General features: G+C 46.7%; 1 protein-coding gene across 5 annotated transcripts in view; it reads right to left on the minus strand.

Annotated features, from left to right (window-relative positions):
• The window catches only part of tanc1b (tetratricopeptide repeat, ankyrin repeat and coiled-coil containing 1b), a 194,654-nt gene that overhangs the window by 116,429 nt on the left and 64,325 nt on the right, over window positions 1-13,900 (minus strand). For all 5 annotated transcript variants that reach the window (XR_006657757.1, XM_045210453.1, XM_045210455.1 and 2 more), the window contains exon 3: window positions 4,242-4,451. Coding sequence is in view for 4 of the 5 variants with exons in the window: in XM_045210453.1 (XP_045066388.1) it covers window positions 4,242-4,451 (210 nt within the window). In the remaining variant the exon portion in view is untranslated. The remainder of the gene's footprint in view (window positions 1-4,241; window positions 4,452-13,900) is intronic.

Here is a 13,900-nt window from a genome sequence, read left to right on the forward strand (position 1 = left end):
TGTCGAGTGACTCCACCTCCTTAATGTTACACTGCCAATATTTACTATTCATAAAATCCCTTTGTTCTCTTCAAATCAATAGTCCCTCAAGCAATACTAATGTACAGGCCTACCAATCTATTTATTTCCTATTCAGATATCCCATTCCAATTGCTTTCCTGTTGGAAAGAGGTCAATACACAACCCTGAGGTACTAAATCAAGATGGTGAACATGTACCTTTTGAAAGGATACACAACATTAAGGACATTGTGTTCTGCCAGGGGAATGGCAATGTGTCCGTGTGCTTGTTCTCTTTCTGTCATTCAAACTCTATTTCTCTCTACTGAATTAGTCTGATGTGGTATTTGTGGGGAGGCTAGCCTGGCTCTGACATTTAAGTGGCAGCCCCTCATCCTGTCTGATCCACCATCACTCACGGATACCGTTGGGTGAACTTTGAGACGGCTTCTCTTTGTATCTCTCACTACCCTCTCCAAAGTGTAGATCTGTATCATTCCACTATGTGTCTCCATACAGACACTGTGTGATATCCTAGCACTGGGTTTAAGGAGACTGTAGGGTGTATCATGGCAGCAAGGTCTTCTCACATCCATCAATAGCAGTGGCCAGTCAGGGTTACTTACACGCCTGGATGGGCAAAGAAAGAAGACTTAGATGAACTTCTCAGACCCGATGATGATATAGATATCAAACTGAGAGACCACAGTGCCAAGAGTCCTGCACCGTGCTCTCCTTCACATCTGCCTGACTGATCGAGATAAATAAAATAAGTATTTGAACCATAGAGAGCTGGGGCCAAAGCTCCCCATCAAAGCATAAAAGTTTAAATGATTTCCACGTGTAATGGCCTACGAGGGACCTTCTCTGCCCAAGCCTCATTCCATACACATGCAGATTAAAATGATAAGCGACCCGAGATGGCGATAAATATGATATGAAGTTATGAACTGCCGTTTTATGTTTCCATTTTGCGCGTCAGGATGGCTAAGTACAGGCCTAATTGTTGCTCACGTGACTCAGCATGTCCATTCACCTAGCCTCTCTGGTGAGGAGAGCAGAGCGTAAACTCCACTCTATCTCCTTAGTTGAAATTCAATGACACTAGTAAAGCCTGTCATTGGGATGGAAGCAGTGCTGTTATTGGTCATTGGGATGGAAGCAGTGCTGTTATTGGTCATTGGGATGGAAGCAGAGCTGTTATTGGTCATTGGGATGGAAGCAGAACTGTTATTGGCATATCTGGGGGGGCTGGATGGCTGATGAGCATTTAGATGTGTGTACGGCTGAGAGGAGATGGGCTGTTTAAATGTTGCTCATGAACTTCCAGTCCCCAGAGAGTCATCAAGGAGATGGAGACTGCCGGTTCAGAGCTCAGAGTGTTACCGGCTGGGCTGTGGTGGGTGACCTTGAAGACGAGAGGCAGCAGAGTAAACGCTGAAGGAACACTGATGGCACACACAGTGACCCGTCATGACCAGAGGAGGTCACTGTGGACCTGCCCAGGATTCCATTATGTCCCACTGGCAGTTAGAGCAGAAGCAGCCTCCTCTGGACCTGTAAACTTCAGACTGTAAACTGGAGGTCCTGTGCAACACATGTCTGCGCTGTTTCGTTGTAAGCTCTCTGCTTAGCTGATCAAAGCAGCAGCAGCAGCACCAGGCCCATGTGGCTCAGGCATTCGTCACACTCTTAATTGGCATGCAGTGCTTTCTGTGTTGTTTCTGTGAAGTCTTCATGAAAGGACGGCCATTAAAATCAAGTCTTCCACCATAATGCTATACATTATCCAATCCGCCAGGAAGTGAAGCAAGCCACAACGGCGTCGGGAACAGAGCAACCACTTCCCATAAACGTCACAGTGGATGGATGAGAAGGAGTATGGGGGTAGGATGAGCAGCAGGGTGGGTAGAGAGAGGCGGGTTAACTAAGGTGGGGGTGACAACCACCCCGAGCATTCCTCCCTGCGCTGAGTCGCCGGGTGCTCAGTCATGGTAACTCTAGGCATGTTTCTGAGCTGTTCGGATGAATCAGCACAACCCGGTTTCACTTACGTACGTCTCTCTCTCTCGCTCTCTCTCATTCCCCCTCTCTGACATGACGTCTGTATAAGAGGATAAGTTACTGGGTCATGACATTTCCCTTTGGAAAAACATTGCTAAATTACAGCAGAGTAAACACACACACTCTCCCACGGTAGGCTTTCACTATGGGTTTGCGCTGAAGGTATTTGACCAAAATAACATATTCAAGATGGCAACCATGTTTTTAGTGAGAGCTGTGATGTTACCTACAGTGGGGTGTGTTTATTAACTGTAGGTGCAAACTCTCCCCCTGCAGTTTGACACTTACCTGTGAGCAAGAGAGTGGAGTACCGACCCTCAACCATCCCCCTTTTCCTTCTTCTCTGACCACCATCTTAACTAGTTCTCTCCTCTGCTGTACCCCCTTTAGTCCTTATTTACCTTCAGAGTGCCTCCATAGGGGTGTGTGTCTTTAATGAACATGGCCCTCTCTCTTCACTCTCTGTTCACCTTCACAAACCCTGTCCTCCCCCTCTCTCTCTCCCCCTCTTTCCCTCTCTCTCTTTCCTTATCAATGTGCTTTTCATCAGAGCTGCCTTTAATGGGTTTAAAACAATCATGGCAAATACCAATACCGCCTGGAGGATGGAGAATAAAAGGTGTTTTTAAGTTGAGTAGGAGGTGAGTCAGAGGGGACTGTGCACTGCTCAGGCAAATTTACAACACATTCAGATGTGGGTTTCACATTCCTTGACCTGACTACGGTTTTCCTTGGCTTTAACAAACACAGCTACCGATTCTCGTTTTAGCGCAATAAACTACAGAGTAAGTATATTTGCAGACGAAGGCCCCTTTTGAAAACGAAGTGAATTTGCATAACATATGCTGCTTGCTTTATAATACTCACTAGTCCAACGTTCGAATCGGAGAACACCGTGTGGAGAGATTTGGGGAAAAAGAGCATAGCAAATGCGGTTTGAGAGGGAAAAAGCTGAGGCAACCACAACCTCTCAAATGAAAACAGTCTGGATCAGAAGATACTATTCCCAAGCTAATCTGTAGCTGAAATTAGAACAGGATACAACTCCCCATTAGAAACCTAATTCGAAACAGGCAAGAATATACCAAAATACGGTTCCAATTTCCAGTGAAATGTACCTCATCTGTAGAGATTTCCACATTTCAATCTCCAAAATAAAGTTATGTTACTGATGATAGATCTAAGCATTTGTTGAGGTATAGAAAATATTTCAGCAAGCGACCTTAAGGAGACATAGCCTTGCTCTGAAATCACACCAGTGGCCTAGTTTTATCTAGAGGCCAACAGCTTACTTGCCAGCACATTTTATACTAAAGGCTACATCAAAGCATAGAGCACTCAAAACAACGAGTATATACCACACAGATGAGTCCCAGATGTGAGAGGGGGCCAGAGTGACCACTTAAAGGATTTCTATCCCCTTTGCTAAATCTTCACAAAACAAAGACTCCTGATACAACGGCCCGGGCTGCTTTGAAGATGGCTGCACACACCCACAGCTGTTGACAGCCATGTTCTCAACATGGAGAGAGAAGGGGGCAGAGAAAAGAGGACCAACAATTAGACACTGTGTATACACATGCCCCCATTAAGAACCAACAGAGTGCCTACAAGCTCCGTCGTTGTGAAGACCACCATCCTGACAGAAGCTGGTCAAATAAAGAAGGAGGAATGGAGGGCTGAAGAGGAGGGATACAGTGAAACAAACAAACAAATCCTTTACCCTCCTCCACCCTGTGTCACTCCAACACACTGGACCCACATGGAGATGGAATACAGTGCAAACGCTGAGTGGTCTTATTTTTTCCTCTCTTTTCCAAGGATAACAACCTCAAGGCAGTATGACATGTTCAGTGGGAAAAGCTGGAAGCTTTCTGGTTGAAAGCTAAAAGGATTGTCGATCCTCAGGCGCTGTGTCAGATGTCAGCAGTGACACAAGAACAGCTAAAGCAAGACAGGAAACTTCACTTTCAGAGGACGTCCACTGAGACTGAACCAGTCCCAGTCTGGGATTAACACAGCAGAGAAACTACAGGGAAACAGTTCATGCTCATAGCACTTCACGCCTGGACTGGTAAATGTAAGTGTAGGGGTGTATCTATCGCAGTAATAGTAGTGCTGTAAGCCTAGAAGTGAGAAGTGAGGTGAGGTGTGGTTGGAGGCAGTGGTAGTGCTTACCCGGGGATCTCTTGCTGGAGCGCAAGGGCATCATGTAGGACTGACGAGGCAGCAAGGGTGATGAGGGCAGGGACATGGACACACCCTTGGCCAGGCTCAGTCTGAACACATCCTCTGGGGCATAGGGGTGGTGGAGGCTGCCAGGCTCATGGGTTTGGGGTGCACCTCCGCCTTGCGGGCACCTTCGCTGGGCACTGTGGCGCTCACCCGCTGAGGAGAGAGGATGGAGGACACTGTTTAGGACATCATTCACCAAACTTGATTATAGAAGCGAAGCTTTTACACATCAAATACATCAAACCTTTCAAAATCTCCATGGGGCCAAAAACTGATTTGAGATCAGATATTGCCAGACATGTGGACTCCTGAATGTCTAATGGACTGGAAGGCATTCAGACAGTAGAACGAACCCATTCTCCCAGGGAAACTTTCTGCTAATGCTGTGTTCTGCACAGTCAGCTGCGGTTTGTGGAGAGCTGCTCCTAGCCACACTATGAAATCCAACTGACAGTTTCAGATGTCTTTAGGATACCAAGATAAGTCCAGATCCAGAGAGTGATCATGATCAGTGGTACAATCAGATACACACATCATGAGTGAATGGAGCCACATGCTATATGGTTTAACCTGAGGTCATGGGCCCACGCTGTTTCTCTCACGACACGAGGCTCAGGATGTGGCACGACAACCAGTTTGCTACATAAATAAGAGTGGTGTCATTGACCACAGAGCCGAGATAACCTGTGTGACTCATTGACCAACCCCCTGAAGAGGGTGATCCAAAAACCTTTGGACAAACCCACTGAGCAAATATGAGCAATTACTGTTTTGGCTCAGAACAATACTGAGAGCGTTCAAGTAAATTCATTGTACAGCTCATGTGTGAGAAATGAAAAATGATCCAGAACTAATGTCTCCAATTCAGTGGTTCAGGGTGGAGCAGCTTGAGATGCAACATGCTTAAACATGCCGTTATTGATGCAATAGGTTACTCCAAAACAGAGTACATTATCTACACTGTACACAGAGCTGAACTCTGTGGGATCCAGCTAACAGCAGATAACCTAACCTGTGGGAAAGTGCCCTTTCAGGTCTCCTCTGAGTGCATTGAACTGATAAGCCATTATAGAAACCCACTACCCTGTAGGCTAATCCCCAAAAACATTAGAGGCAGTGATAGGTTCAGAGAGTACAGTATGGAGCCCTGATGTTCCCATGTTGCTCCCAATCTTTGTGAGAAAATAAGGGTCACTTCCCATTTATCACGGACTGCTCAGCTCAACCAAGCCTTCCTCCTTGAAAAAGAAAACACAATAACCTGTTCTGCAAGTATATGGCCTCATCTATAGCTTGGAGTCTTTCGCAACATGTACAGTTGAAGTCGGAAGATTACATACACCTTAGCCAAATACATTTAAACTCAGTTTTTCACAATTCCTGACATAAAACATTCCCTGTCTTAGGTCAGTTAGGATCACCACTTTATTTTAAGAATGTGAAATGTCAGAATAATTGTAGAGAGAATTATTTATTTCAGCTTTTATTTCTTTCATCACATTCCCAGTGTCACGAGTTGCTAAGCCAGAACCCAGAAGCAGACCAGGACAAGGTAAGTTGAAACGAAGGTGAGTGTTTATTTACAAGTTCAAGAGTGATGCTGAATAATCCAGGGAACAGAGCGGGCGGCGTTGATTAGTTGTTGGGGGTGCAGTGGTTGATCCCATCCTGGGTCGGCAGCCGCCGACCACCAGGCAGAGGTTGGAGGAAGGTTCCGGACGGGTGACTGCAGATGGAACAAAACGGGGGTAAGTAAGCAACAAACCAACAAGGTGCAAAAACAACAAAACTAACGCTAGGCTCTAAGACTGATACTCTGGTAAACCTACTGTTCATGGCTAACGATCCGGCAGGGAATGGATGTTAGGCCAGAGCCTAAGAAGGGTGATGATCAGGACCAGGTGTGCAGATTGCTGATGGGATGCAGGTGCGGAAATCACGAGAGCTCCCCGGAGCGTTCCAGAACCCTCGGGAAACTGGAGATCACGAACATAACAACTAGTCCACAGACAGGACCCGACTCAGACTGCCGGGATCGTTACACCCAGTGGGTCAGAAGTGTATATACACTCAATTAGTATTTGGTAGCATTGCCTTTAAATTGTTTAACTTGGGTCAAACGTTTCGGGTAGCCTTCCACAAGCTTCCCACAATAAGTTGGGTGAATTTTGGCCCATTCCTCCTGACATTGCTGGTGTAACTGAGTCAGGTTTGTAGGCCTCCTTGCTCGCACACGCTTTTTCAGTTCTGCCCACAAATGTTCTATAGGATTGAGGTCAGGGCTTTGTGATGGCCACTCCAATACCTTGACTTTGTTGTCCTTAAGCCAGTTTGCCACAACTTTGGAAGTATGCTTGGGGTCATTGTCCATTTGGAAGACCCATTTGCGACCAAGCTTTAACTTCCTGACTGATGTCTTGAGATGTTGCTTCAATATATCCACATAATTTTCCTTCCTCATGATGCCATCTATTTTGTGAAGTGCACCAGTCCCTCCTGCAGCAAAGCACCCCCACAGCATGATGCTGCCACCCCCGTGCTTCACGGTTGGGATGGTGTTCTTCGGCTTGCAAGCACCCCCTTTTTCCTCCAAACATAACAATGGTCATTATGGCCAAACAGTTCTATTTTTGTTTCATCAGACCAGAGGACATTTCTCCAAAAAGTATGATCTTTGTCCCCATGTGCAGTTGCAAACCGTAGTCTGGCTTTTTTATGGCGGTTTTGGAGCAGTGGCTTCTTCCTTGCTGAGCGGCCATTCAGGTTATGTTGATATAGGACTCGTTTTACTGTGGATATAGATACTTTTGTACCTGTTTACTCCAGCATCTTCATCTTCATCTTTGCTGTTGTTCTGGGATTGAGTTGCACTTTTCGCACCAAAGTACGTTCATCTCTAGGAGACAGAACGCGTCTCCTTCCTGAGCGGTATGACGGCTGCATGGTCCCTTGGTGTTTATACTTGCTTACTATTGTTTGTACAGGTGAACGTGGTACCTTCAGGCGTTTGGAAATTGGTCCCAAGGATGAACCAGACTTGTGGAGGTCTACAATTTTTTTTTCTGAGGTCTTGGCTGATTTCTTTAGATTTTCCCATGATGTCAAGCAAAGAGGCACTGAGTTTGAAGGTAGGCCTTGAAATACATCCACAGGTACACCTCCAATTGACTCGAATTATGTCAATTAGCCTATCAGAAGCTTCTAAAGCCATGACATCCTTTTCTGGAATTTTCCAAGCTGTTTAAAGGCACAGTCAATTTAGTGTATGTAAACTTCTGACCCACTGGAATTGTGATACAGTGAGTTATAAGTGAAATAATCTGTCTGTAAACAATTGTTGGAAAAAATTACTTGTGTCATGCACAAAGTAGATGTCCTAACCGACTTGCCAAAACTATAGTTTGTTAACAAGACATTTTTGGAGTGGTTGAAAAACGAGTTTTAATGACTCCAACCTAAGAGTATGTAAACTTCCGACTTCAACTGTATAGCCTACAGGCTTCCTGTGTGTTAGACACAGTGAGCACTTAGGCCAAAGCTGTTTCTTCCAAACAGTTCCCTGGAGCGCTTGCTGGGGATGACGTGGCTCAAGACCTGCTAATGATTCCGATTTAGTAGCCCAGAGTTCTAGATGGAAAACGCAGACCGTTCACCAAGAGCCAACATCGAATGGAAAGACCATTCTCAAGAAGTCATCTCTTCTGTTGAATCGAAACGTTGCCCTCTCAGGCTCTCATCTAACCAACCACATTAAAATGTCTGAATGATCAACCTCTAATAGTACTGCTGCTCATGCGTCAAGAGACAGGGCAGGCTGGATCATAATCACAGATGTGGGGAGCCACAGTCTTGCCCATTAGGCTCTGCTTGGCTCTGTTCTAAGGACCATGCCAGCCTCTTGTTTGGGACCCTTTTCCCAGATGATCCATGGTTTGCGTCCCAAATGTCACCCTATTCCCTACACAGTACACTACTTTGACCAGAGCCCTATTGGCCCTGGTCAAAAGTAGTGCAGTATATAGGGAATAGGTTGCCATTTGGGATGAAGCCCATGACGCCAGTCTGGACCATGAGGCTGAACCAATGGGAGAGGAGCGAGGCGCTAGTGGTCTGCTGCTATTAGACAGCCAGCCAGCGCTCGGTTCCTAAGGGGAAATGAGTGTTGGCTGCTGGGAATAATCTGCAACAGAGCGCTGTGTTCTCTCTGGGGTCTCGCCACCAGGGACACAAAGCTGTCTTGTGTTTAAAGGGCTCTTAAACAAGGAAGAATGCCAGTAACTGGCCCCGGTGCAATGACACCTCCGCATTCTTCCAGATGCTTGAGAAGTGTTTGACCACGCAGCTGAGCTGAGCCCTGTGGTCACCATGACCTGGTCGTGACCTTCTGACCAGAGATCACAATCCATATTCAACAGATTCAACCCACAAAAACAGATCTGTTAGTGGGCTCTTACTGACTGGCTAACATGACACGTTTGTGTGACTCAATGACCATACTGGCTGGAAGAACCTCACCCATTTGTACAGAATCAATGATCAGCTAGGTTAATTTTCAGACTTGTATTTTATTAGGCTCTGAACCTGACCAAATGCCAAAGCAGGCAGAGCTTCTATCAGTAGAGCTATTGGGCTTGTTTATACAGCCACACCAGAACACTGCCACGGATATAGCAGGCTGCTCCAACCGCACATGAAAAGGGGGCCCAATCCTAGACTGAAGACACTCTAAAGACATTCAGGGACTCATCTCAACCAATTACGCCACCCAGAGACAAGGGAAACTCCACACTATGCTTTGGTACGGAAGATCCTGATTCTTTCTGCATCCATTTTCAGGATTTGCAATCTAGCCTATAGGCAATATTCTTCACTACTAGACTAGACTATTATTGAAACAATGTCTGTTACTTTATAAAGACAAAAAAAAAACGCTACAATGACGACAATGCGAGTTGTGAATTGACAGGAAAGGATTTCGTTAAAACCATTGAATTATGAAGATGAGCGCAAGCACAGGCCAAGCAATCAGAGGTCAAGCAGTTTGAGCAGGACCTCCTCCATCGCTAAGCTAGTTGTATGCAGTAACTAATGACCACACAGCTTCACCACGGTGTCAGGGTGTTATACGACAGGGTTGGGGGGAAGGGCGGACAGATAGAGAGAGAACCCCTCCATTCATGACAAATCCAAAACTGCTCAGAGTTACAAGGGCAATTAACACAAACACTACTACCGTATTACAATACCACTTTTGAGAAGTAGCCATCAAAGAGGAGGGTTGTATTTCACTAGGGGGCTCTGAGAGGGAGGGAGGGAGGGAGGGCCCTTTTATCACTGTGCTCAAATTATGCAGGGTGCCAATGGTGACTTCAGTTCACCCTGTTTGCCAGTAAATGATGTAGGCCTAAATTCTCTGTCTATTCTCACATTTCAAGAGCTGGACCTGTTTACAATGACAATATCCTCATTGTCACTGTTTCTTTTTCGCTCGTAAAACTAAATACCAGTCCTTGACTGAATGTCAGATCATAAAACCCCTTTTTGAGCGCTCATTTGTGCAGCGCTGCTAGACAGTGGGTGCTACTTTTCAGCCATATTGCATGCTAAAGACATTATGACAAAGTTGAAATTAGGGCTGATGGTTTTGAAAACAAGAGGCGCCACATAAAAGCAGGCATCAAAACAGTTGCTGGCTGGACAGCCTGCTGGCTGGGTGTTCCGGTAGCTGCACTGCCATCTGACCCAGAGCTAAAACTCAGAGGGAAACAGTAACGTAAACTCACCATGGGCTATTTCAGTTGCTTTTCCTCAAGTCCTGGCCCAGGAAAGGCCTGCAATTACAGCCCCTGCTGTGGTCCAAGTAAATCAACCCATTGTAATTATAAAGCCCTGCACCAAGATGATGAAAAAATGATTACAGTCCTTTTCATGCTCGTTTCTCCCTAATAAAAGAGGACCAAGGCCAATGAGGACCTGCCATCCCCATAAAAATATAATAATTATAATAATTGAAGTCATTGATTAAAGATCAATTCCTCAACTGGGAGGGTTTTAGGCAAATTCTGAACCGCCTGTAGCTATAGACTAGAACGAGGTGATGGGTGAGGGGAAAATGTGGCATTTTGCATTATGCATTTAAAAGGGTGATAAAATAAGAGTTAAAATACAGTGCCTTCAGAAAGTATTCACACCCCTAGACTTTTACCACATTTTGTTGTGTTACAGACAGAATAAAAAATTGATTAAATTGATATTTTTTGTCACTGGCCTACACACAATGCCTCATAATGTCAAAGTGGAATTATGTTTTCCAAAATGTTTACAAATTAATAAATAATGTAAAGCTGAAATGTCTTGAGTCAATAAGTATCCAAACCCTTTGTTACGTCAAGCCTAAATACGTTCAGGAGTAAACAGGTGCTTAACAAGTCACATAATAAGTTGCATGGACTCACTCTGTGTGCAATAATAGTGTTTAACATAATTTTTGAATGACTGCTTCATCTTTGTACCCCACACATACAATTATCTTTAAGGTCTCTCAGTCGAGCAGTGAATTTCAAACACAGATTCAACCACAAAGACCAGGGAGGTTTTCTAATGCCTTGCAAAGAAGGGCACCTATTGGTAGATGGGTAAAGAAAATAAAAAGGAGACAATGAATATCCCTTTGAGCATGGTGAAGTTTTTAATGACACTTTGGATGGTGTATCAATACACCCAGTCACTACAAAGATACAGGCGTCCTTCCTAACTCAGTTGCCGGAGAGGAAGGAATCCGCTCAGGGATTTCACCCTGAGGTCAATGGTGACTTTAAAACAGTTACAGAGTTTAATGGCTGTGATAGGAGAAAACTGAGGATGGATCAACAACATTGTAGTTATTCCACAATACTAACCTAATTGAGTGAAAAGAAGGAAGCCTGTACAGAATAACAAATTCCAAAACTGTCACGAATACAGCCGAAGCTGCCCCTCCTCCTTATTAATCACACCTGTTACCCATTATGCTTATTTGTGTCCCTATAATTACCTCAGTTTTCCCTCCTGAGTTTGTGCGTGATTGTCTGTTGTCTTACGTCGTTTGGTGAGCTGTTGTTCTGCTCTTCCCTGCGTGGAGGGTTTGTTATGGTTTACTTTTGTTTAGTAAATCCATTCATTTTCTCAGTTCTGTGTCCTGCGCCTGATTCCGTTTCACCACTTCACCCAGACGTTGACAGAATCACGCACCACCTATGGAGTCAGCAGGCACGTCCGATCCCAGTGCCTCGGTGGAGGAACGCATCCAGCAGCACTCAACCATGTTGCAGGCTTTAGGGTCGGCTATGGATCGAGTGGTGAACACCATGGATCGATGGGAGAGAAGTGGGTTTCCTACACTTCCTCCTCCTCCGATTTCTCCCCCATCAAGACCATCAAACCCTGGATCCAGTGGAATTCGGCTCTCGCTCCCGAGGGAATATGATGGGACAGCTGCCGGGTGTAAGGGTTTCCTGCTCCAGGTGGAGCTCTACCTGGCAACCATCCACCCAGCTCCCTCGGGATACGAGAGCGTGTCCGCCCTCATCTCCTGTCTGTCGGGCAGAGCGCTGGAATGGGCCAACGCGGAGTGGGGTGGAATAGACGCTGAGTCCGTACATTACGAGGATTTCACCCGCCATTTCCGGGCAGTATTCGATCATCCGCCGGAGGGGAGAGCGACGGGGGAGCGTCTGTTTCACCTCAGACAGGGGAGGAGGAGCACACAGGACTTCGCCTTGGATTTCAGGACCCTGGCAGCCAGCGCGGGATCGAATGAGAGGGCCCTGATTGACCACTACCGATGCAGTCTACGGGAGGACGTTCGTAGGGAGCTGGCCTGCAGGGACACAAATCTAAACCTGGACCAGCTGGTAGATTTATCGATCCGGCTGGATAACCTGTTAGCCACCCGCGGACGTCCGGATCAGGGTCCGTCCAGTCCATCCCCCAGAACTTTCGACTCCACTCCTATGGAGCTTGGAGGTGCTGATGTGGAGAGACCCGGCAAGGGGGTGGTCTCCTGCACCAACTGTGGCCGCAGAGGACACACTGCGGGCCGGTGCAGGAGAGGACCCTCATGGAATCGAGGCAGCAGGCAGGGCCCTGGTGGACCATCCCAGGTGAGTAGGCACCCACCTCACCCAGAGCTCCCTGTTGCTCACATGACGATCAATGTAAATTTCCCTGGGTTTTCCCCACATTCCCAGCATAAGGCGCTCGTAGATTCCGGTGCAGCTGGGAATTTTATGGATAGGCTGGTTGAGCATAAATTAGGGATTCCTATATTGCCTGTAGATGTGCCCTTCCACATACGTGCCCTAGATAGTCGCCCTTTAGGGTCGGGTATGGTTAGGGAGGTCACAGTTCCACTCCGGATGGAGTGGAAGGGGGGTCATGAGGAGAGAATTAGTCTCTTCCTTATCGATTCTCCTTCATTTCCCGTGGTGCTGGGGCTTCCCTGGCTAGCCAACCATGACCCCAGGATTTCGTGGCAACAGAGGGCTCTTAAGGGATGGTCAACTCAGTGCTCGGGAAGGTGTGTAGGTGTTTCCGTAGGGGCAACTACAGTGGAGAGTCCAAACCATGTCTCCACAATGCACATTCCCTCAGAAAATGCCGATTTGGCTCTCGCCTTCTGTAAAAAGAAGGCGACTCAATTACCACCCCATCGACGAGGGGATTGTGCGATAGATCTCCGGGAAGGCGCTGCACTTCCCAGGAGTCACGTGTATCCTCTGTCACAGGAGGAGACGGTGGCTATGGAGACATATGTCACCGAATCTCTGGGACAGGGATACATTCGGCCCTCCACTTCCCCTGCCTCCTCAAGTAATTTTTTGTGAAGAAGAAGGATGGAGGTTTACGCCCGTGCATTGACTATCGAGGTCTAAATCAGATAACCGTAAAATACAGCTATCCTCTACCTCTCATAGCTAGTATGACGGAGTCATTGCACGGGGCGCGCTTCTTCACGAACTTGGACCTCAGGAGCGCGTACAATCTGGTTCGTATCCGTGAAGGGGACAAGTGGAAGACGGCATTTAGTACCACCTCTGGTCACTATGAGTACCTCGTCATGCCGTACGGGTTGATGAATGCTCCCTCAGTCATTCAATCCTTTGTCGATGAGATTTTCAGGGATCTGCACGGAAAGGGTGTAGTGGTGTATATAGATGATATTCTCATCTACTCCGCTACACGCGACAAGCATGTGTCCCTTGCTTGGTAGACTGTTGGAGCATGACCTGTACATTAAGGCTGAGAAATGTCTGTTCTTCAAACAGTCCGTCTCTTTCGTAGGATAACGCCTGTCAGAGTCAGGGGTCAAGATGGAGTGTGACCGCATTTCAGCCGTGCGTAATTGGCCGACTCCTACCACGGTAAAGGAGGTTCAGCGATTTTTGGGGTTTGCCAACTACTACCAGAGATTTATCCGGGGCTTTGGTCAGATAGCAGCTCCCATAACCTCTTTGCTGAAGGGCGGACCGGTGCGCCTGCAGTGGTCAGCTGAGGCGGACAGGGCTTTTGGTCAGCTGAAGGCGCTGTTCACCTCGGCTCCCGTGCTGGCTCATCCGGATCCT

The sequence above is a fragment of the Coregonus clupeaformis genome, chromosome 4 (genome assembly GCF_020615455.1).
Source record: "Coregonus clupeaformis isolate EN_2021a chromosome 4, ASM2061545v1, whole genome shotgun sequence".
NCBI lineage: Eukaryota > Metazoa > Chordata > Actinopteri > Salmoniformes > Salmonidae > Coregonus > Coregonus clupeaformis.